Below are 25,241 nucleotides of genomic sequence, written 5' to 3' on the forward strand. Positions count from 1 at the left end.
CGGAGCCGGCACCCTTTCCCGAAGCTCTCTGGTCTCTCGGTGCCCCGAACTTCGTAACCTCGTGGGAGAGAGTTTAGCACCCAGGACGAGGAAGGCATATGAAGGGGCGTTCCGGTCCTATTTAGCCTTTTTAGGTTTCGCTGGGGGGCGGAGCCGTTAGGCTCCTCCTCCAGAGAAATCTATTGAGTACAGTAAGGCACTCTAGAACACGCCCCCCGTCCCATTGGCTAGCTCCATAAATGGAGCCTAGCCATTGGACGAGGGGCCTGTCCATCAATGCCGGACCAGACACGGGGGCGTTCCCGACATTCTTTGGCTTTTGCCGACGTCACGCGACGCCGGGAACGCCCCCGAGTCTGTTCCGGCATTGCCGGCACCTCCCTTGCTGCTCGGGTCTCCTTATTTGTTCCTAGCTGCCCCTCTCCCGCCTCCCTCCGCCCCCCTCGTTCTCTCCCGCGCTTGTTCCTGGTGCCCGTCTTCTGCTCCGGCAGGCCGTCGTCAGCTCTCTCCTCCCCCTTTCCCGCCCCCTCCCGCTTCTCTCTGATGCCCGCCTTCTGCCCCGGCCGGCCGTCGTCAGCTCTCTCCTCCCCCTTTCCCGCCCCCTCCCGCTTCTTTCCTGGAGGCTGAGCCTGGACACAGCTCCATGGAGGCGGGCGGGACACAGCGGGCTTCGTCGAGTTGTTGGTCGGATACCGGCAATGGGTCATGTTTGCGCAATAGAAAACTATCTAAATAAATAAATAAAATAAATGTACAAAAAAAATTACTGTGAATCAGTTTTGCTTCTGTTTACATATATAAACGCTAACCAATGTGGTAGCTTGAGCCACTTATGGTATTGTTTCTTGTGCTCACTACCACGTGTGCTGTAATGTTGGGGCGTAACGGGCTCCTTCGTAAGCAATGATAACAGTCCACCTACGAACCTCAAGACTAGAGTGTTATTGTCTGCCATGCGGCGTCCATATCAGCCTATAACAGACTCAAACTGTCCTCCGAAAACACCCCCTCTCCCGCCGCTGTCAAGAACTGAACAGCAGTGTCAGGCTTTACCGCCGAGCCTTTCACCCCGGAGGGCAGTACCATAATCCACTTCAATAGGGGAGCGCTCTTCCTTCTCTACACTATGTCTTTAATAACTAAGAACATTTTAACAGTGGTTTGGCATTTTAGGGAGTTACATCTTTAAAAACGCCAGCCCACGTCACATATATGGCTCTCACGCCAGCAGTCTTAAAAGTACTAATTCTGTGGAATTTGACACTCCCCTTCTATTTAAATTTTTTGGTATATCCCGGACGTCTGAGGTCCTAGCCTGCCTCCATTTTGTCGGCTGGCTACGCGCGCTGAGGAAAGTACCTCCGTATCACTGCAGGGAACCAGAGGAGGAACTACAATTTTGTCCCGGTAGGGAGGCCGGGGTCTCCCGCGGCAAACGGGAAAATGTATATCAAACAGGTGAGGGCCACGATGGCAGATCTGTGTGATGTGCGAGCATCACTCAATGGGCTGCAGGTTGGGAGAGCGTGTGACTCACGGTGTATGTTGTCCTCGGTGTTGTAGCTTAGTGTCCCTGATTTGGGGGCGTTTTGGGGTCTTGTCCTGGCGTGGGTCAGAGAGTACTGGTACGAGGAAGTAGAGCTGAGCAGCGCCATCCCAGGATTTATTTTAGGTCGGTGAGGGGTGGTTGCAATGTATTAACAACTGTTGTTTAGTTTCCACTTTTCGTTCCACACCCCACTGTACAGGATCCCAATACAGGTAATCTGGTTGGGGTAAATGGGGCACACCTCTCACATGGCATTTTCTTTACTTCTCAACAATAAATTCATTGAACTGGGTGAACGTTTTGCGTGGCTACAACAGGGGACTGGTTTATTTTTTTGTTAATAAGTTTGCACTTTCTAGGTTCGTGGCGTTCAAATGATGCTCAATTGAGACATTTCGTAGCAGTGGTCTTTGTTTACCCGACAGCAGCTGCTAGTGGATGACCCCACGTAACAGTCTCTGCCTTCTCGTTCAGCTAACTCGACAAGTAGATACATTGTTAGCACTGTAAGTATGGTTAAAAAATCCCAGCATGCGAGGCGCTTTTTATTAAAAGGCCAGATTTGGCTGAAGCAGCCGTCCCTCATGACATGCGGGCTCAAAGTTTCCAGATGACCGTCATCCAAGATGTAGTGCTTCTGTTCTGATTGTCTATTTAACAGCCCAGCGGAGTCTGAAAGTTTTAGTCCTGGTTCATGCACTTCAGTTGCTGAAAGTAACTCGCGGTTATAAAAACAATGATTTGTTGTATAAACCCAATGATTGGAGCTTGTCTTTTTGGGGACATTGATTCTTCTGGTAGCATTATATAATATTAATTGTTTGCCGTTCTAATGCATTTGACTACAGTTCGAAAGCTCAGTGGACCATAAATTAGCCTTCACATGTTTCACCTCTCAATACCAAACGGGATTTGGTGGTGTAGATATTGTCTTTTTTTCCTTCCTCTTCGGAATGGGGGAAATCCCTTTTTTTAATGTCATCAATCAGAATGGCAGACCAGGGATGGACTTGCAGTCAAATATTATTGGGGCATACCAGACCCTGCGCAATGAACCAAACTTCTCTCTTGTTTTCATTCTGTTCTATTCTCCCATATGATTCACTTCCTCACAACCGCATCACTGGGCGATTTATCTAATAGAAGACTTCATATGACCATCAAATGACTCCTTGATGAACATATTCTAACTCGCTGCATCTCTCAGTCTTGAGGTGACTTTAGAGTTATTTTGATGAATTAAAAGTACAATTTTTTTCAGTTAGTGCGCTGCTCTCCCTGCTGATATAGTAGAAAGCCATGGCCATTGCTTGTGCACAGGATAACGACAACCCCTGGTCCCCATACAATTGCAGGCTGTTAAAAGGGAAAAGCTGTAAGGGTGGGAGATGTTGCCTACACGTGTTGAGCTGCCATAGTAAAGTCAAATAAACTTTATTGTATTTGACTAAGCAAATCATAAAAGTACAAGACACAATAAAAACATTTCATAGTATCGCATTTAAAAACTTGTGACAGAAAAACATACATTAAAATTCTCTAAATGCTGCAAATATACTAATGCTGGCTTAACTTGTTTAAAATTCAACGGTAAAAGAAGGGTGCAAATACACTTATGTCGTAAACTCACCCACCTGGGACAATTACGGGTAATATGTTATGTGCCTTGTACAGCACCCAAGTCACATGAACAGGTCGGGGAGTCAGAGGGTCTATGCCAACCCTATAAAGGTTGGGGAAACATGTTTGACCGAAGTGATGTTTGGATTCTTCTGTACTGAATTGGTATATCTAGCGTAAGATGCAGTTCTATATTACTCAGAAAAGACACCATCCCATGGTAAATACACATGTTTTTGGTCAGAACACCTTTGTCCATTTCCTCCTGCTTATATGCTACAAAAGTCTCCTTGATCCAAGCAATATCTGTATTGGAGATCATCCTTGTATCACTATACAATTGAGCATTACCCAGTTTCTCCAGCGTTGCCTTTATGTACCTCAGCCAAGGTATCTGTAGTGTAGACCATGATCCATTCCCAAGCAGTCAATGTAAATAAACAACTCATGGCAACCCAATTGAAAATAATATAGCTGATTTGCAAACAAACCTGAAGAACATGTGAACATTTGAATATATACTTTACCTGAATGCATACATATTGATTTGATGGGGTTTAAATACCTCCTAACATGTACAAATAATCATGAATTCATACAAAACAAAGTGCTGAAATATACTACAAAGTATAAAAACATTGAGGATAACTGGAAAAGGAGAATGACAAGATAAACTATATATGCAGGTAAAAATTTGCAAAAGTTATACACAGTCACAAATACTGAATCACATTATAATCAAATGATCATCTCTATAGTCACATTTCATAAAACAATATATAGTACAGATTCCAAAGTGAACTGTAAACGTGGTAGCAAAAAGGGCTTGATCTACGCACGTTTTGGCGAACTGGGGCGCCTTGTTCAGGAAAAAAGCTGCATCATGTACTTTGTACCTGGGAAACTTGACACGTACTTTGCTGCAGACCACCGCACCAGCCTGGATCTGTCCCTTCCCTTAATGAGTATTAGTTTTTTGGTTTCGCTGGGGGGCGGAGCCGTTAGGCTCCTTCTCCAGAGAAATCTATTGAGTACAGTAAGGCACTCTAGAACACGCCCCCCGTCCCATTGGCTAGCTCCATAAATGGAGCCTAGCCATTGGACGAGGGGCCTGTCCATCAATGCCGGACCAGACACGGGGCGTTCCCGACATTCTTTGGCTTTTGCCGACGTCACGCGACGCCGGGAACGCCCCCGAGTCTGTTCCGGCATTGCCGGCACCTCCCTTGCTGCTCGGGTCTCCTTATTTGTTCTTAGCTGCCCCTCTCCCGCCTCCCTCGTCCTCTCCCGCCCCCCTCCCGCCGTTCGTGTACTCTCCCGCCTCCCTCGTCCTCTCCCGCCCCCCTCCCGCCGTTCGTGTACTCTCCCGCCCCCCTCGTTCTCTCCCGCGCTTGTTCCTGGTGCCCGTCTTCTGCTCCGGCCGGCCGTCGTCAGCTCTCTCCTCCCCCTTTCCCGCCCCCTCCCGCTTCAAACGGTGTCACTGTGAGCAATTAGTTTTCTTCACGGTTTCTCCTTTATCATTGTCCTCCCATTTGAGAGCACCATGAAATAATACCGGTTAAGGTGTGTGTGTGGCTCTGGGTGTGTGTGTGGCTCTGGGTGTGTGTGTGTGTGTGTGTGTGGTAGTAATTGCTGTCTGCTGAGCTCATCCGTAGGGTACAATAGGTCTCACATTTGCGAGAGATTAACCTAATGGCAATGTAAATGACAATGCCATTTATTTATCTGTTTTCAAAACCAAAACATAAATACAAAAGTTGTCATTTACAATGCCAATAGCTCTAACTTTTCCAAAGGCGAAACCATTGCATTGTAAATGCTTGTTGGGGACTGATAGAGAGGAGCTTTGGGGCCAGGAGGAGTGGGTGGTAAATTTTCTGATGTCCTTACATCTGGTCGGGAAATCGGTGGCCACGGCTCAGAGGCATCGGGCTGCCATTTCCTTTGTTGCTAGGGCTCATGGGATCCATGACCCGACAGCGTCTTTCGTTGTACAGAAAGCGCTACGGGGGTGGCAACGCCTTGAGGGTCGCAAAGTAGACGAGAGGCGCCCGATAGGTTTGGATAGGCTGGCCCAGTTATTATCCAGACTCCCTGCTACGTGTTCATCTCAGTTTGAGACAGTGTTATTCCGAGCCGCTTTTACGCTGGCATTCCATGGGGCTATGCGGGTAAGCGAACTAGTGGCGAGGAACAAGCAGGATGTGACAGGAGGATTGTGCCAGGAGCACGTCCAGATCAGAGGGGAGACGATGACGGTCTCATTTGTCAGGTCCAAGACCGATCAAAGTGGGATGGGTGACTGCGTAATCATACGCAGGATTCCCGGGTCCTCCATGTGCCCGGTAAGGTGTCTAGAAGATTATTTAGCACGAAGGGTGGCATCATGGGGGGGGGACCTTGTTGAGACACGCTGACGCCACCCCACTGACAAAGTTTCAGTTTCAGCGGGTGCTTGTGATGTCGATTGCCGCTGCGGGCTTGAACCCGGGCGAGTTTGGGACCCATTCCTTTCGGATAGGGGCTGCTACAGAAGCTACAGCCAGGGGTCTGAATGTTGACCAAGTTAAACGGGTGGGGCGTTGGTCCTCCAATTGTTATATAAGGTATGTGCGGTTGCACATGTTGTGAAGCTGTAACAATGTACTCACGCTTCTTGTTTTTGTTTGGTTTTCAGTTGCGCAAGCCTACGAGGCGGGGCGAACTTTGCAGTCGACCCAACACCGGGCCAGCGGTCAGACATCACCGGCTGTGAAAAAGGAGGTGTGGGTCGTGGGCCACTCATACGTGAGACGTGCCGCAGACGTATTCAAGGCAGGTGATATGATTCACGTAGCTGGGGAATACGGGTACAGTGTGTCCTTCTACGGAAGAGGCGGTCTCTGTATTGACCAGTTTCAATCATTTTTTGAGGGTTTGCTAGGGCGGACGAGGTCACCGCCGTCTGTAGTCATAGTACATCTTGGGGGTAATGATTTGGTCACCACTGGTAGACGACTTCTTCTTGAGGCGATGCTTTCCACTGTAAGTTGGTTAGCGAGGAGAGTTCCAGGGTGCACAATTGCGTGGTCCCATATGATCCCACGAAAAGTGTGGCGGGGGGCTATTTCGGTTCCTGCTTTAAATCATTCTGTTAGAAAGCTTAATAACAAAGTGAGTAGGTTGTTCCGTTCCAAGACACTGCATTCTATTTCGCATGGGTGTATTAATGATGACAGTATGTATTTGGGGGATGGAGTGCATTTGTCTCGGGTGGGGAATGAGTTACTCATAGGAGACTTCTTAGCATGGCTAAAAACGTTACACCATGACCTTTAGGTAGGAGTGTTGTGGGGGGTCCGGATAGCCGGTCAACTATCCGGCCTGTGGCGGTAAGGTCATGATCGGTGAGCACTAATTGGAAGATCCCTATGAGTGGGCGTCACCCAGCACGGATGGGAGCGCTCGGGGGAGGTGGCCATTGGCCCCTCAACGGGGAGGCGGTCCCTTCTAAGGATGGGTCGCCGAAAGAAAAGGAAAGGCGGTCAAGGCCCCTTCCTGGGTAGGAGGGGTTACAGCCCCCTCCTGGGGAATTTCCCGGGGCCAGGACGTCTGCGACGGCAGATGTGGTAAGTTGTGTGGGGTTTGGGGGGGGGTCTACGCTACCTTCTAGATACCTCACACGAGTCCTCGTACGACCTCTAAGTGGCGTCGAGTTTTATTGGGGCCCCCGTCAAGTCAAGGGAAATTGGTAATTGCACTTGAGGTACGCCTCTGGGCCGCCCCTCACAAGTGAGGGCGATATTCCTGGGTTAGGGATCTTGACACCGGTTACGACCTTGCCGTTGGCCCTTAAACGTTAGGATGTACAATTTCAAAATTTCAAATAAATGTTTTGTAGGATGTTAGTTCGGCTAGGAGAACCTTTGTATTAGAGAATCTGTTAAGGTTAGCCAAACATCGCAATGTGGTAATGAAATTGTACATAATATGAAACTGTTTATTTAATGTTTTAATTTTGTTTCATATTTTAATAAATACGGCCGGGAGGGTTACTCCCTCCCGTCTTCCAAAAACTTCAGAACTGTTTCCGGTTTCCCATCCTTGGGGATTGTGTTGAGAGGGGGTGGCGGGTATCTCAGCCATATGGAAAGGGGCGACCACTCGGTCCCCCCGAACGTATGGCGGAGTACCACGATCCCCCCGGGAAGCCATCTTGGGCGGGAGGCGAGTCTCGGCTGGTATGCCCGAAGCGGCGTAGCCGGGGCGCGCCTTTTCCCGCCCTAGAGTGGGTTGGCCTAGACACTGACGCGGCTGGCCACGCCCTTGGGGCAGGCAGGGGCGGGTTTACGCCCGCCCTGAAGACGGATAAAAGGAGAAGCAAGATCAGAAGGCATCCTCTTGTTCCTGTGCTCTGAAGCTGCACCTCCTCGCTGCACGTGAGCTCGAGACGGAACGAAGAGCCAATTTTGACCCACCCACCAGCCCCTGAGGACAGCAAGTGGTTTTTGAATAAAGTTGATGGATAACTCTGATTTTCGTTTACAGGTTGTGGTATTATCATGATGATTTTGAGTATGTAATAAAGAATGGTCGATTTGTGTTACGTTTCGCAAATAAAGAAATTCTGCTTTAGTGTTCATTGGTAAGCATGCTTTTAATAAAATTGTAGTTGCTACTGTCTTTTTAGTTTAGTCATTTAGTTAGCATTGTCGTATTTATTTTGGTCGGGCGGTAAGGTCATGATCGGTGAGCACTAATTGGAAGATCCCTATGAGTGGGCGTCACCCAGCACGGATGGGAGCGCTCGGGGGAGGTGACCATTGGCCCCTCAACGGGGAGGCGGTCCCTTCTAAGGATGGGTCGCCGAAAGAAAAGGAAAGGCGGTCAAGGCCCCTTCCTGGGTAGGAGGGGTTACAGCCCCCTCCTGGGGAATTTCCCGGGGCCAGGACGTCTGCGACGGCAGATGTGGTAAGTTGTGTGGGGTTTGGGGGGGGGTCTACGCTACCTTCTAGATACCTCACACGAGTCCTCGTACGACCTCTAAGTGGCGTCGAGTTTTATTGGGGCCCCCGTCAAGTCAAGGGAAATTGGTAATTGCACTTGAGGTACGCCTCTGGGCCGCCCCTCACAAGTGAGGGCGATATTTCTGGGTTAGGGATCTTGACACCGGTTACGACCTTGCCGTTGGCCCTTAAACGTTAGGATGTACAATTTCAAAATTTCAAATAAATGTTTTGTAGGATGTTAGTTCGGCTAGGAGAACCTTTGTATTAGAGAATCTGTTAAGGTTAGCCAAACATCGCAATGTGGTAATGAAATTGTACATAATATGAAACTGTTTATTTAATGTTTTAATTTTGTTTCATATTTTAATAAATACGGCCGGGAGGGTTACTCCCTCCAGTCTTCCAAAAACTTCAGAACTGTTTCCGGTTTCCCATCCTTGGGGATTGTGTTGAGAGGGGGTGGCGGGTATCTCAGCCATATGGCATTTTAGACAGATTTCAACAGAAACCAGGGAAGGCTTTTTTAGTATGGATAGTGTGTTTGTTTGATTTAGGAGCCTCTGAAGTAATGTTCAACCTAGAAAAAGCTGCAAAGTTTTGTTCACTTAGCACTGACCCCACTGTACTGGAACATTTTAGGAATTATAGAGATGATAAACAAATCAGCCTGTTACAATTAGAGGTTGCTGGATGCAGTCACAAGCAATGTTCCCTGTAATTATTTTTCTCTGTGTGAGTCAGTGTGCGGTCTCTGTGCGCTGCAATCAAGGCTATGTGCGGCGGGAACCTGACCGCTTGTGGGGGTGCAGCGCCAAATATCACTCCAAACTTTTGCTTAAAAAAGTGAAAAGACGGTGCATTTTCACACATGCAGTGCCACATGAAGGGTCTTAAGGCAGGTTTTCAATTTAGATACACATGCCATGACATGAATTTGTTACACAGGCAAGTACACTGCGGGTTTAGAAAAGCACAAGACTCCAACGGTGGTACCATTATTTGCTGCATAATCATTACTTTTTTCTTTGTAGGTATAAAAGTATGCAAGTGTTTCAGATTTACCCCCTGTAAGCCTCAAATCTTGCTTGCACTTCAAACCCATTATCTCTCCATATTGCTCTGAATACGCCAATCATTATTGTGCACAGGCATTTTACAATTGTTTTTAAATGTTTCCAACACCTGCCACAATTGTCTCATTCTTTTTCAACCGGTTTTCATTGTTTTTTCTTTTTGAAAGGTTTTGTTCTTGTTAATTGCCTCTCAATTTATCAATTACATTGAAAGCTACCATACATTAATTTAGGGGTGTGCAATGATTACCAACATCTTAGAAAAGATGAATTGTGTGAAATATTTTTTTAATGTATTTGCTTTTTTGTTTGCTTGAGTATTTAGGCTGTATTTACAAACACATTTAGGGTAATAGAAATATGCCTAAACCGGTCATGCATTCACACTTTTCTGAGTATTCAGAACGCAGTCACAGTGCTTTTCTGAGTATTCCGAACGCAGTCACAGTGCATACTGCCGAGTGCTCCGGGTTTGGGGGCAGGCTCAACCGCTTGCAGCTTTGGCTGTAACACATTCACTTGGCATAGCGCCGTGGGTCGTGTGCCAGTGTCAGTTCATTAGGACGTTTTGGCTGCTGGCAATGAATGAGGCATCTTGCACCACTAAATCTAATAAGGAATCCCGCGACCGGACCTCCGAGTAGGCCCCACACCAACAGCTAAGTAAACCTAGCCACAGAAGTGGTTCCTCAGCTGAGCTTCAGCCTACCCGAGCACACCAGCAGCCCTCAAAATCAATTGTGCCCAGTCCACGGGCTGGCCCAGCCGCAAAGAGAGTATGAACTTGCATGCAGCAGCTACCAGCGGGTGTGTTTGCCGCAGCTCGCTGCAAGTAGTAAGTGAAATGAAATGAAATGAAATGAAAAAGAAACTTGATAAAGCGCTCTGCGGCCAAGCGGCTTCCTGGCGCTGGGAAACACATCAGTAACTACAGAGGGACCCAAGAAATTTAGCCAGGGAATGCCTGAAGAAAAAGAAAAGTTTTAAGTGCCTGGAGTGAGGTTTGTACTGGCATGCTATTTCATCCTTAATTAAAAAAACTTTTAGCGAGCAATCACGCTCATTTATGCTGCCACCACGACTGTTTCAGCGCAATCGTCAGAGTCTAGATCAGAGTCGCATAGCACTAACTTATTTTTGCGTACATAAGCCGCTGCCCACTGCTGGTCACTGATCTTTACTTTCTGGTTTAAATTGTCGGCCTGAGCGTCTGCCGCCACTTCAGCAGAGCCGGCTGTCCTAGCTCCCTGACAGGCTGGCTCATGCACCATGCAACTCTATTTCTTGTACCAACGCTTTGTGGATGTCTATTTTTGATGACTACTGAGTAAATGATACGCTGATAGTGTTTAATGCCCTGGGTTGACAGAATCGGCAGAGCAGAGCAGGAGGTGTTTCTGGCGTTTCCTGATTCACATGCTTATAACAGCTGCGACTGTTCTGCCACAACTTTGATTGGGAAAAAATTTGTCGTACTGCTAAGAGAACTAATATAAATTGGCCTGTTTCCATCATGGATATGCTGCTAAATTAAGGGAAACTTCTAAGTTTCTTAAATTAGAGCGTGTTGCAAAGTGGCTGTATGATGAAGTGCCATCATATTGCGTCATGGCTTTTTCGTATATCTGTGTTTGCAGTGCTAAGGGTGAGAAGTCTGAAGGAGAAACCAGCAGATGGTTGGCCTCTGTATTAACTACGGCATGTTTAATAAGAGAATTGATCATTTCATGATACTGACCGACCTGGGATAACTGTGGGAACTGGGTCCCAATATGACTAAGAGAGACAACATTAATAAAAGATCTGCCTGCAATGTTTTCAAACGAAGAATGATGAGTGGAATGGGCCAGCTGATTAATAGAGGGCTGAGTTATCTACCAGATTTTCAATTGCGAAGGTAATCACATTGGAATTTTATTTTCTAAGAAAAAGGTCTGAAAGTCGGCTTGTTGAAGATGGCTCTTCTCTATTACTAAGCAAAGGCTTCTTATTATGCCTTTGACTTTTCCATGCTTCAAGTGGAGGTTCTAATGTTGAAATAGAAAGTTGATCCAGGTGGCTCTACATATGGGCTGAAGTACTAGACATATCTTCCTAGTTAATAACAGGGTTCTCACTCGAGCACCTGTGGGCTAAAACAGTATTGTTTTTATTGTTATTAAATGGGACAATATCAACTTTCTTGTCCTTTGGGTCCTCGTTAATAAGTTAGATGGTGCTAGTGTGATCACTGGTGCCGCTGTGGCTGGGCAGGTAGCGGCCATTGTCTCTTTGTCCCACTTGTCAAACATGTGTCATCCTAGTTGTTAATATGTTACTCATAATTACACTGAAATTATGAAAACGTCACACTTGACAATCTGAAAACTTGGCAGCTATGGGCCTTTGAGATAGTATTCATGTTAATTGCAGTGCACCTGCTGTTCTGGTCTTCAGTGGTTTTCCTGTTCCGCCAGATTTTCTAAAGGCGTCTGCAGGAGCGCCTGGCTTCTTGGAGTTTAGTGGTGAAACAGCCGGCCTTCAGGGGGCATTGTTTGCCGGGGTGGCAGAGGGGTGCGAGTTGGTCGGCGCAGCTAGAAATCCAGCAGTAAAGTTCTCTGGCCGCGGAGTTGGCGTTGGTCGTGGCGGAGGGGGGTCTTGGAGGAACGTGGTGTTGATATATTCCTCAGTGATCTTGCTCCAATTCCTTCAAGGTGGGCGCGGGCAGATTTGGATGCAGAGATTGTATTGAAGGTGAAATGTATGCAGTGGTGGTCTGTTCAGTGGGGCTGCGTGGTGTGGCTGAAGTGGATGTTAGTCCCTCCTGCGAAGATGGGGTCGAGGGTGTGTCCAGCTCTGTGGGTGGGGGTGGTGACGAGCTGCATCAGTCCGAAGTGGTCGAAGTTGTCAAGGAGGGTGGTGGAGTCGGGGTAGCTGTGGTGTCCCACGCTTTATTATGATACTGCCTTTTATCGGCGAGCAGACTTAGCTTTACAGTTGAGCCCGTCCAAGCCAACTCCAGGAAGTCACTGGCTGGATTCGGTACGAGCCAGGGTCCGAAATACTGCACCATTGGAGTGGCCTGGTAGCCTAATGCATCCCAGAACCAACACCTGGGTACACACCGCTGCTCCGTTGCTGGTGGGCAGAGGTATCAAGATTCCTTAAGGGCAAGGATACAAGTCTATACAGGGCGTGTCATCGCAGCTGTGCCAGAGGCTCATTCCTCATGCATTTGGGAAGCACACCACTCACACTCCCAGGTCCAACGGACAAAGGTACCCACCCACTGGGGTAAGTATCTCACCCCTCCTCTCTCTGTGGCTTTGGTTCCGCTGCTCCCGGTCAACCGCGGTTGGAGCATGCTGGGCCAGGGGGTTGGGCTGGCCGGTCTGCGTGACCAGCGAGGGTCTGACGCCAGAGCTAGTAAGTTCTAGAGGCATGAGGTGCCGAATCACGCAGGGTTCCCCTCCGAGTGCCTTCAGCCGCAGCGCAGCGCAGCGTCCAGACAGCACACCCGTCAGGTTCAGCTGCAGCGGTGGCACCTTTGTCCCAGAGACTTACTCCGTAATGGTGGATGCAACCAGAGGATAGAGATGAGCCGGCAGGGGCCGTTTCACACTCTCCAACCCATGTACCTGTGGCAAAGTAGGATGTTGCACTCAGCAGGCTGCAGCGCGACATGGCCGCGGCTCTGGCAGGCCCCAGTCGCAGACTCTGCCATTCAGTACAGTCCCTCGCAGAAAAAGACACCTGCGGTCGGTCATGGATCAGATGGGGGATTCTCTTTATGCCTAGCAATACAGGGAGTTTGGAGCAAAAGAGCTCGCTGGCCCGCTCCCCATCATCACACGGCACTAAACGGCTGTGTTCCGAGGCAGGCTGTACACTGCATGGCTTCGGCCCCAACAGGCCTAGTCACAAACTCCACCACTCGCAGTGGTTTAACACAGAGAGACAGGCTGTAGCGGCGGGCATCTGCTAAACGTGGTGCTTTAGGAGACACAACACCTACAGATTTAGCAGGATTATGAGTCCTGGCTGGCCTGGAGCACACGTCCTGCCAATGTTTTCGGGTCACACCCCTTATAACAGAGATTTTTATATGAATTTGGATACCAAAATGAATTTTTACATGTTTCATACAGTTCACAGTTTCTGGAGCGGTAATGTTGTTTTATGGGGTAAAAAACTAGTGCATTTAGGCACTTGTCAGCGACTTACGGGGTCATTCTCCAGGACTTAAGGTGAGTATGGAGCATGGCCCAAGGCAACACCAACAGGTCACCTTGGGCGGCACTGGAGCAGCCCGGGAGCAGAGGTGTGTTTCAGCATCAGGGCCTCTGCTCACTTGAATGGGGAACGGTCTGGTTGAAAAGAGGCTGCAAGCTGGGCCTGGGTGACCAGTCTGTGTGAACCCACAGAAGGCTCAGTCCTTGAGATGCGCAGGCATGTAGTGACACTGTTGGTCCACTTTTCCTCAGGCTTTGTTGGGTACAGGCACAGTGATACTTTGAGGCATCGGGTTTGTGCTGCAGAAGACACGTGTGATTGAGGGGGCCTGCACAAAGAGGATGCAAGTGGCGACGGGAAGTCCAGTCTAGGCAAACCCAAGGGTGGGCTCAGCCTTTGAGGGTCTGAGTACCCGATCGGCACCGTCAGCTGCCTCAGAGACAGGCTGGGGGCGCCCGTGCAGAGGTACTTTGAGGTGTCGGCGGTCGGAGGCTCTTGGTTATGCAGAAAAGGGGCAAACAGGTCAGCTGGGTCACTCTTGATGTGAGTCTCACTTTCCCTAAAGTCTCTTGTCGAACAGGTCAGTTTTCCTCGGTTTTCTTTGGTTGCTGCAAGGGGTCCGGTACCCCCTGGTATTAGTACTGTGCAGCTCTGGTTGGTCTCAGATCTTACCTGTGGGAGCACAGCAACCTCTTTCAGGGCAGCTGCAGCGTCTGTAGTTCTAGTAAGTGGAAGGACGGTGAACCGGACTTTGCTTCCTTGGTGCCTGCAGTTGCAGAGGAGTAGATCTTCTATTCCAAGGGACTGCATAGGCAGTCTTTCGCGTTTCTTGTAGTCTGCACAGCAGCAGGATGAGTTGGTTTCTCCACGAGGCTCAGGAGCAGCAGACAGGCCAGCAGGGTGGGCACCAAGTCAGTCATTGCTCCTCTGTTCTCATGTCCGTAATCTTCTTTATCCACTACTTCTTTGTGCCTGTAGAATCTGAGGTCCTGGCATCAGGGATGACACCTAAATACTGTATTTATGAGTGTTACTGGGAGTGTCAGGTAGTTGCCAGTGTTCTATCTACCTTTAGGGTGACTACACCCTCCATATGTCCACTTCCTGTGGGAAGTGAGCATAACCATGACCCAGATAACTTAATGCTATCAAATACCAAGATGGTGGAATTTTACTAGTCGTGTTCACTCCAGGTATCCCACCTTAGGGGTGGTACTAGCCTGAGGGTGAACACACCTCCTGACTCACTAAGTTTCCCACCTATCCTGGTGCCAGATGGGGCCAGGGCAGGAGGTGGCGTTTACCCTGTCCAGGGAAGCCTTCGGTTACATATCAAATGAGGCAAGGGCCTTTGAAGTCTGCTGCCTTGATATGTTGATTACTTAGCAATCCTGCTTGGAGAAGGTGTAAACACAGCCTGCCAGAGCAGACATTGTTTCTGTCCCCTGAGAGCAGGGCTCTCACCTCCTGGGTGAGAAGGAGGTGAGAAACTCGTCTGTGGTGGCAGGCTGGGCTGGGTTGGACTAGTCAACCAGCACACTACAGAACAAGAAGGGTTCAGGGGGGTACCCCTAAAGTACCCTCTGGGTGCATGTATTCATCAATCAATCACTGGAATCAGTGTGGATTTATTAATACGAGGTGTTTGATACCAAAAACCATAGGTATCAATGAATCCATTACATAGCTGGGAAACTTGTTGTGACCAGTGCCCAGTACATACCTTAAGATGGCTTCCCTGTTCACTTGTACTGTCGGTAGTTGAACTGGCCGGCACAGCAGCATATCTGTTAATGCAGATATGACCTCACAGGTAATATACTGCACCCTGCCTTAGGGCTGTAATACCTGCTATAGGGGTGACTTACAAATATTACATGCAGTGTTAGGGGACATGGCACACAGGGATTGAGACTGGTTGTGCTTTCCCTTTTCAGAGCACCTTGTCACGCAGCCTGCAGTGGCAGTCGGTCTGAGTTTAGTGCTAGGTCCCTTAGAGAAGCACATGATAGGCTGCACTTACAAACCCTCTTTAGCACTGAGGCCCTAGGTACCAGGGGTACCATTTACTAGGGACCTACAGAGGTGCTACAGAGGTGCTAAACGCCTAGTCAGTTGGGGATTCATTGATCAGTTACCTAGTTTTGGGGAAGGAACACTGGCACTGGCAAATACCAGGCAAACGGTGGGGAACTACTGCAACAACAACCCCGTTTCCTACACAAACCAGCAGTAGACAGAGGAAGGGATGAGTGGAGATGGCAGTACATCTGCCATTCCACTAATACTGCCCAGTCACATATCCCCTTCCACTTAAGCTGCATACCATCACTCTAGCATAACAGCCAGATACAAATGTGTTTAACCAGTGTATGCTATTGCACCACTGATACACCATGCAAGTGCAGCATTTTTTAAGACCTCACTAGAAAACCTTTACGCTGTTGGCAGAGAAATTCAATTAAAGGTGGTCTGACAGCATGCTGCAGCAGAGGTGGAGCTCTGTTGACAAGGTCACTGCTGAACAAGCCAAAACAGTATCCAAAACATACACTGGGTAAACTAAGCTTATCTGTTCTGAACAGCAGAACAGCCAATCTAGTTCCAAAAGATGTAACTCTAGGGCCAGATGTATCAAGTGTTTTCCCGTTTGAAAACGGGCCGATTCTCAGAATCGGACTGTTTGCGAACGAGTAAAAGCCTTTTGGGATGCATCATCTCAAAAGGCATTCGCAAAATAGGGAATGGCAATTTTTTGCGATTACCTATTTTGTGAATGCATTTAGGGAATCACAATTTGCGATTCCTTAAATGCAATGCAGGAAGCAAGAAAAAATTGCGACCTGGCTTTAAGGAATCGCAAATTACCAGCAACTTCTAGTTGGTGGTGATTTGCAAATTCCTTTCAAAATGAACTTTCTAGCATTTTTCTAAGTGTCATGTGGCGCACATACATGCCCTTAGAGCATGTACGTGTGCCACATGTGCACCGATGCATATTTCAGTGGTGTAACAGGGTGTCGTTTTGGCACCCTTGCAACTGCATGCACAATTTTTGAGTATCTATTTGGTACTCGCAAACTGCGAATGCAGTCCTATTCCCATAGTAATGAATGGGAATGTATTCTGTAATAGCGAATCGCAATTTGCGATGCGCTATTAAGGAATTTGTAGGATTTGCAACTCTTTTACAAATCCTTTAAAAAAAAAAAAAATTATTGATAGCACAGGCAATCGAGATTTACACACGAGTCATTTAACTGATTAGAATCGATAGTGCAATACAATATAACAAAAAAGAATAGGAAAAAAACAAGCAAAGCAAATGCAAAAGTGACAATTCATAAATAGTTAGCATAAACATCAAATCTATCCAGGAAAAAGAGTTCCCCAAATTTTATCCATTTTTTTTAGTGATCGATCCCCTCTTTTTTTGGCCAAAGCAAATTCCATATCATGTATTTCATTCACCAAAAACCACCATTCAGCCACATTAGGTGGTTTATCTGATATCCATACCCTTGCAATAATCAGTCTAGCACATGATAACAGAATAAAAATCAAATCTTTAAATGGAGCGGTAGTCGGTTGCAATCCTAAGAGTATCATCTCTACTGATAGTGGAGCAGAGAGAGAGATCAGTTCTTTCTGTTTCATAATATCTTCTAAATTTTCCCAAAAGATACGCAGAGTAGGACATGAGACAGTCATATGCTCTAGGTCGGCCGCCAATAGATTACATTTCGGACAATGGGTACGTTTGTTTAAAATATTATTACTGGTCCATTTAGAGATTTGTAACGGAGTATAGTATAACTGACAAACAGTCTTGTAGGCTTGCCATTTTAAACTAGATGAGTGAACAAGCTTGTCAATATTATTTAAGAAAGAAGAAATGTTGTTCGATAATATATCCACACCTAGTCTTGTAGCCCATTTTTGCGCCAACTTCAGACAATCATCAGTTTTGAATTGGATGAAACAATTAATGCTCAAGCTAATTATCGATTTATTTCCCCCCCTGCCCTATATATACATACCCGATTATCTGAATCTACTATTTCCTTAAGTTTCATTTTGCCAATCAAAAAATTACGTATCTGTATATATTTAAATTGCATATTTTCGGGTAGTTTGTAAAGTACTCTCAATGTTTCGAACTCTAAAAAGCCCATTGAGCCATATAAGTCACCCAACCTGGTTATATCTAAGTCAGTCCATATTCTTCAAACAGAATCATTGAAAATTCCTGGTAATCCGGGATTGTTCCAAAGTGTTAGATTAGGATGGAAAAATGAAGTTTTATCAATAGCCATTATTATGTTCCATATTCGAACCGCATCTTTAGCGGTCTTGAACCTCACTCTTTTATAGTAATTTCGGTCGGTGGTTCTTGCAAGGAATTGTATGGAGTTAGATCCCAACATAAATTGGTGCAAATCCTACATACATTGCATTTTTGCGATTCTTAAATAGCAAATCAGTAAATTTTGTTATTTAAGAATTGCAAAAGCAATTCTTGATACATCTGGCCCCTAAGTCTCTTAAAGATACCAGCCAGACCCAAAAACGATGCAAGGCAGGCCCCAAATTCTTTCCATATAAGACACAAATCCACACAAATAATTCAAGTTGAATCCTACACTACATACCTCACTTACATTAAAAAAAAATCCTCTACTGGAGCGAGAATACGTTCTTGCATCCCAACACTTTTCAGCTATCTTCACCAGCACCTACTTGTCCAGAGAGCACTCCTTGGTAATAGCAAATCATTTCTAATCACTGTGTACAAACTCTACACCCCCTACTGTGTTTCTCTAAGAGACTTTTAAAATTCTTCTGATTAAACAGATCACGCATGGGTGTTGCAGAATGGGGGCTTTGGTTTGGATTTCTGTTCAGTACAACTGATGAGGCAAGCTAATTACCTGGTCCTTCACAAACAAGCCTTACCTTGGTGATCCTCACCAAGGCTTGGTACTATATCTGTGTATTTTGCTGCACAGTAAGCATCAAAATATGTGCGTGGCTGTTGCACTTCGTAAACTAAATCAGTAGTCTCTGCCAAATTTGCATGCAATAGATTTGTTTTTCCTACTCTCATACTATTCATGCCCCCCAAAAAGTGGTATCTCTTGTAGACATTTGCCAATCACTTGTTTCACATACATGCATACATGGCTTGTTCTGCACCCACTCCTTCCTATTAGTACACAATACAAACAAAGCAGCGCAAACGCTATTTTCAACCTATAGGTATTGGCAAAACCGTGGCATGAGTTTGGCGGAAAAAACACGCACCAACAGAGATCAGCACACTCCACTGCAGAGGGTATGGCAACTTCTTGTTGAGTATCTTCTGGAGCACCAGAGCAGCTCCAGTTCCTACAAGAGAGGACATGTAATAGGAACAACATGAAATATGATTCACTTTAGTACACACAGTTTTAATTATGGTATTGGCTTTGTAAGTTTCTGATAATACATTTTGTACTTAGAAAGTAACAATGTTAGATAGTACAAAGCACAGATGCTCAGTAAGAGGCTGGAACCAGACAAAAGATGGCAAATTCATTCCATAACGAATGGCTGAGAGTCCTTAAGTGCCACCATTTTCTAGTCCCCGATATTGAGAGGCTGGGTGAAATAGGTCGCAGAATCTCAGAATGCGAGAAGCCTTCCTATAGCTTAGGGTGCTATGCCAGCATGACCACCCTGCTCTGCAATTGAATCATTTAGATAACAGTAGTGATCTCATATAATGGGGAAATGTATGGAAAACTCTCCTGCTTAGCTGTTTCCACTTATCACATAGGTTGTGTCTGAGTGCTCATGCCTACTATGTTCCTATACCTTTAAAACAGCAACTGCTGCTGAGGATTGGGGCTCCTGCACATAATGCATTTTCCACAATTCAGTGACTACTTGCCATTACAATGTGTTTGGACTACAGGATAAATTCAGCCATTAGTAAAGTAGTTTTTACTAAGGTAGTGATGCAGTAGAATCACATTTGGTGTACAAAAGGCTTGGCTATTACCACCAGCAAACAAATTGGGAGAATTGTATATGAATCCTAATTTTCATCATTTGTGTCACCAAAACTTACAATCCGTGTGTAATACCATATGATAGAAATACTACTGGACCTAAAATTTGCAACACATTTAAGAAGGAAATCTAGGTCATCCCCACATAGTTTTGAGCTTCCTTCATTAAATGTGTTTGTCAAAGAGGTTAACCTTGCTAATTGCCAAATTTCACTCCTAGTCTTAACATCATAGCTATTACGTGGATTCCAGCTTGATTAGCGATATTGCTGAAATACGCAAGTTGTAGGCCATGTTTAAAAAGCACTTTTTCGTCTGCCCAGCATCTATTGATTGTTTTCTCTGAGAAGAAAATACTCTATCACCACAAAGTAACACAAAGATACCATAACTTTACACCATATCACGCCACAACAAGAGAGAACATATTGTTGCTCTCAAGATGAAGGAAGACACGTGCTGCCTACAAGAATTTCTTAGACAATCAACTGATTGGTAACAAGTTCCCTTTTTCGGCTGGTATATCCCTCTCTCAACAAATTCGTTCAGCTCTTCGAATATGGGAGTCTCTTGATTGTGTTATTGGAGCCTGTTTATTTTTATTCAAATGAGCAGATAAAACAGATATATCAAATTTGTCATGGTGGTTTCAGCCTAACAGGAGACTTATTCCGTTATTTCCAATAAAATACCAGAATACATATACACAATAACAAACCAGATGGGTTTAGAATACAGTAGCCATATCAGTCTTCCTTATGCTTAGTATCTTGATACCTTCACATCTATTCAGCGGTATAGGAACATATATTTAAGTTACACAAACCAATACAATCTTTTAGATTATAATTGCAATAGTGCAGCTAATCCTAGGTATATCTAGAAAGTGTGAGAGTGCATTGAGTGCAAACATTGAATATGTGATACTTAACACCTTGCGTGCTGCCCCGATTTCCCTCCCCTGCTGAACATTCCTTAACTGGGTGTGGTCGTGACGGAACCATTCCGTCATCAGCACAGCTCAACCGTGACTGATGACGGAATGGTTCCCTCACAAGCATCGAAGGGGTTAAAATGCAAAGAAGAAGAATTTAGCAGCCATCAATTCTATATGATTATGTCTTATAAAGTGCTTGTGTGTAATTGAGCGAGTCCGATCGCAACCTAATACAATCTTTTACATCTGTAATTTCAATACTGCAGCTAATCATAGGTATATCTAGAAAGTGCAAGAGTGCATTAGTGCAGACATTGGATATGTAATACTTAAAGTGCAAAGATGAGGAATTTAGCAGTCATTACTATATGATTATATCCTATAAAGTGCTTGTATGTAGAAAAGAGAGTCCTATAGGTAAATCGTTTAAGGCCCCCGACCCTACTAGTGTATGATTTTCGCAAAGTTTTGAGTTTGGATCATTTTATTAGACCATTCCTGGTAAGTTAGTGCTCTATAAGTCCTCCAATTCTAGAGGATCAAAGAGCGAGCAACGAAAGACATAATAGTTATAAATACATCACCTCGTTTACTCCAAAGTGGAGCATGTTGATATAACTTTTTTAATACAAGCCCTTAATTACTGTAACATTAATTAGACATCTGCTGTCAAAATGATGGTAGACGCCGAAAAGGCATTTGATCTAATTAATTGGGCTGCTCTTTTTTATGCCCTTACAAAGTTTGACTTCCTTTTGTAGTTTACCAACAGTCTTTATAGAGTATACCATGGTGCACAGGCAAAGGTTCTCAAAACTTAGCAGGAGTGGTTAAAATAAATAGAGGGACACAGTAGGGATTCCCTCTTTCACCAGTGTAGTTTACTTTTTTTATTGAACCTTTAGCTATCAATATTAGGGCCAATGGCAATATATAGCCACCAATTCTGGGACTGTCTAAATTAAAGCGATTTGTGGACAATACAGTACTTTATCTTAAGCCAGAAAGACAAAATCTTTAAGAACTAATGGCAGAATTTGATCGTTTTCAAGCAATAGGGGGATACAAAATTAACCACAGCAAGACAGAAATGCTTGTTTTCAGTGACCGGTATAGCACATTCCCTTTAAATCTTCAACAACAGACATTTCATAACCAACCAATCCATTATTTAAGGGTAAGAGTAACAAATCAATATGAAAAACGTTTCAGACTGAATTACGAACCAATGTTGAGCAAAATCAAGGAATCATTGGAGAGATGGACATTTCCCCCTCTTACATTGATAGGACATGTAACATTGATTAAGATGTCTATTTTACCTTTGTTGATTTTTCTTTTATCCAATATCCCGAATAACATGAACAGTGCATATTTTAAGGAGCTAGATACACTCCTTAGGCGTTTTATTTGGAATAAAAAGGCTTTTAGAGTTGAATTTCCAATACTTCAATTGAATATAACCCTGGGTGGATTGGCGCTACCCAACATGTATTCCAATTACGAAGCAGCTCTTTCAGATAGAATATTGCAGATCTTAGATGCCGTAGGAACTCAGGACAATGTTTTGATTGAAAAGATGGTGCAGGAGGAGGGGTCTCAGATACCGGCTTTTTTAAAGACTGCAAAATTCCCAAAAAAGACAAGATACAAGGTTTTTCAGGAATACTCTACCAGACTTCGGACATTTTATGCCAGGAGGGGACAATCCGTGGGCTATAGATATCTGCAGCTGGATGAATGCCAGGCCCTGGGGTTACAAATTCCTAAAAAAATCATACGAGATACTGGTATATGAACTGATTCAAAGAATGACAACATTTTGGGTAGGAAGCCGGATTATCTCCTGGCAGAACATCCAAGAAAGATGTGGCGATCGTTGTAAGCTTTTTTATTTTGGATACCTGCAGATCGTGCAATTTATAAAAAATAATAACGTATTAATGTTTTGTAGTCTTGAAACCCTACCTGTACATGTGCATTGCTCCGTTCTCTACCCAAACCTCCATTAGTTTATTCACCTTGCAATAAATCTTTGATACCAGTTACAAAACCAAATACAAAACGTTTTGCACTCAGCCTTATGAGTTCTTATGATTCTTAAATCTGAAATGTTTGGTCCCACTGACCAGCGTGCCAACATCAGAGGCATGCCTTTGAAGGATAACGAAGGATAAGTAAAATAAAGGGTGAGTTTTCACAGAAATTATTATTTAATTCAAATCACCCTAGCTTGTCTCACATTTAAACCAAACTGTTACCATATAGATTTTTTTGTCAATGCAGGTATATTTTCTCCACCACGTCCACTGCATCAAGCTACAAAAAGATAGCAAGCACAACTATAGACTGCCAATGGACGACAGAGTTATCAGTGATAAACATCTGTATTGTTGTATCTTCCATGGAGGTTAAATAGAAGTCTATCAGGAGTCAAATATATTATTCCTGGGTGAGACAGGAAAGTAAATACAAGCTGATGGTACAAGGGAGGTCCCTTCTCAAGGTTGGAAATTGCTTGGTCCCTTCTCAAGGTTAGAACAGGTTTGTGCTTGCCGATCAGGTTTCTAGGCCGGAGCCTGATTTGAAAGTTTCTTGAAAATATCAAACTAGATGTAAACTGTAGAGCGGAGCGTGTTTCTGGTGTCCAGGCTTGCATCCACGGTTCCATTCAATTTCCTTCATTAGGAGAAGGAATGACGAGCTTTAAGTTGCCAATGATCCAGTGAGAAGGTAATGGGGCCTTTTCATAGTCTTAAGAGGCATACTTTGCTGTAATACTAATGCCGAATCAGTTGTTGATGCAGGACTAGTCTCCTCCGCCGATGGCCTTTTTTAGGCCCAATGTCAGGTATGAAAGATGTATATTTTTGCCTATATGTCCTTGCACACTGTGGTTAACTCTGGAGGTTCTATATCTGTTTATTGACAAAGCACACATATATATGAAAGTATCTTGGGACTGTATTGTACAGGCTAGTCCTAATAGGAAATTCAAAAGATATCTGTGATAATTCCCCAAGATAACTTGAGTAATTAATTAAGTTGTGATACAAATAAGATTGATAGAATGCATACTGAGGATTACGGTATAACACTGGGTAATCGATGTGGGGTAGAGTTTGGATTGATAATCAGCAGGTTAAACTATAGAGTCAGCATTTCAGTTCCCTTGTTAGATCTATAACAAGCAATCAGCCATTCATGACTGTATTGCATTCAGATATGGTGTTAACCCATTTACTATTTTGGCAGTTGATTAGGATAGAGAGAATGGAGTGTCATCTACTTGGATTTAGTTAAGAATTTACCTGAGGTCAGAAAACCATCTTGTATGCGCTCTCACTTGGAGATATTTGTTTGTAAAGTTCGCTGGCTCGTCTGAGAGAAAGAGGTTGTGCATTCAGAATCATTTCCTCTCTGGCCGTTTTCTTGCTCAGAGACATGACAAGCTCTCCCTCGGGGTTCCCATTTACTGTGTTGCATGCATGCAATGTCTCTGGCATGTTGTATGCATGATCGAAGAGCCATGAGCATACATTTTAGGTACTCTTTGTTATCAGTATAGTTGCAAATTGCTGAGAACTTTTTTTTAAATAATCCAGCTCCTGATTTCTGAGTTGGAATGTCTGCAGGAACCATCTCTTTTTCCACGAGTTGAATCTCAAGCCACTACCCTTTTCATTCTGAAACCTCTTCCAGGTTACTTACAATACAAGCATTGGAAATGCAATAGGTCTCGCATTAGAAAAGTGGGAGCTATTGGTATTGTAAATTTTTTTTTTTTGTGTGTAGTTTTCCCAAATAGCTACATTGATAGATTAGTCATTTACAATGCCAATAGTTTTTTTTTTTTAATGTGACACCTATAGCATTTGGAATGCCACATGATTTGTATTGACGTGACTTTGATGGCAGCTTATATTGTTATGCCACATTTGTAGAGAGCAGGAGAGTGCAGCAGGGGATAGAAGCACAGCCCTGCAAGCTGAGCGTCCTCCCATCGCCCACCCATCTGTGGCTTGAGTGGTGTGAGGGTGAGGGGTGTGAGAGTGAGGAATGTGAGTGTGAGGGGTGTGAGCATGAGTGTTGTGAGTGTGAGGGAGTGTGAGTGTGAGGGGGTGTGAGTGTGTGTGATGGTGAAGTTGAGTGAGTGTTTGTGAGGCTGAGTGTATGTGACGGTGTGTGTTGGTGAGGGTGTGTGAGGGTGAGTGAGTGTTTTTGATGTTTAGTGAGAGTGTGTGACGGTGTGAGGCTGAGGGTGTGTGAGGGTGAGTTAGGGAGTGTGATTGTGTGTGAGCGGGTGAGTCTGAGAGTTAGGTGTTGTGATGTTGATTGAATGTGAATGAGGCTGAGGGGATGATGGTAAGGGTGTGTGAGTGTGAGGCGTGTTTATTGTGACAAGTTGCAAGGCTGAGCGTGGGTGAGTGTGTGGGAGGGTGTTTGATGGTGAGTGTGCGAGGTGTAGAGAGTGTGAGTGTTGTGACGGGTGTCAGGGGAGGGTGTGTGTGTGAATGTCATGTGTTTGAGGGTGAGGGGGTGTGTGTGTGAGTGTGAGGGTGAGTGAGGGGGTGTGAGGCTTCGGGTGTGTGACGGTGCGTGAGTGTGAGTGTGTGTGAGGGTGAGTGAGGGTGTGAGAGGTGTTGTTACGCAGAGGGTGTGTGACGGTGTGTGAGGGTGAGTGTGAGTCATTGTGAGTGAGTGTGAGTGAGTGTGAGTGAGGGGGTGTGAGGGTGTTGTTGTGAGGGTGAGGGGAGTGAGCGTGTGTGAGTGTGATGGGGTGTGAGGGTGAGGGGGTGTGAGTGTGTG

The 25,241-nt window shown here is 45.2% G+C and overlaps 1 protein-coding gene across 1 annotated transcript in view; it reads right to left on the minus strand.

Annotated features, from left to right (window-relative positions):
* TMEM141 (transmembrane protein 141) overlaps positions 1 to 25,241 on the minus strand; it is a 107,260-nt gene that overhangs the window by 38,457 nt on the left and 43,562 nt on the right. The window contains exon 3 of the mRNA XM_086921174.1: positions 18,747 to 18,830. Coding sequence (XP_086777300.1) covers positions 18,747 to 18,830 — 84 coding nt within the window. The remainder of the gene's footprint in view (positions 1 to 18,746; positions 18,831 to 25,241) is intronic.

This window comes from Lissotriton vulgaris, chromosome 5 (assembly GCF_964263255.1).
Source record: "Lissotriton vulgaris chromosome 5, aLisVul1.2, whole genome shotgun sequence".
NCBI lineage: Eukaryota > Metazoa > Chordata > Amphibia > Caudata > Salamandridae > Lissotriton > Lissotriton vulgaris.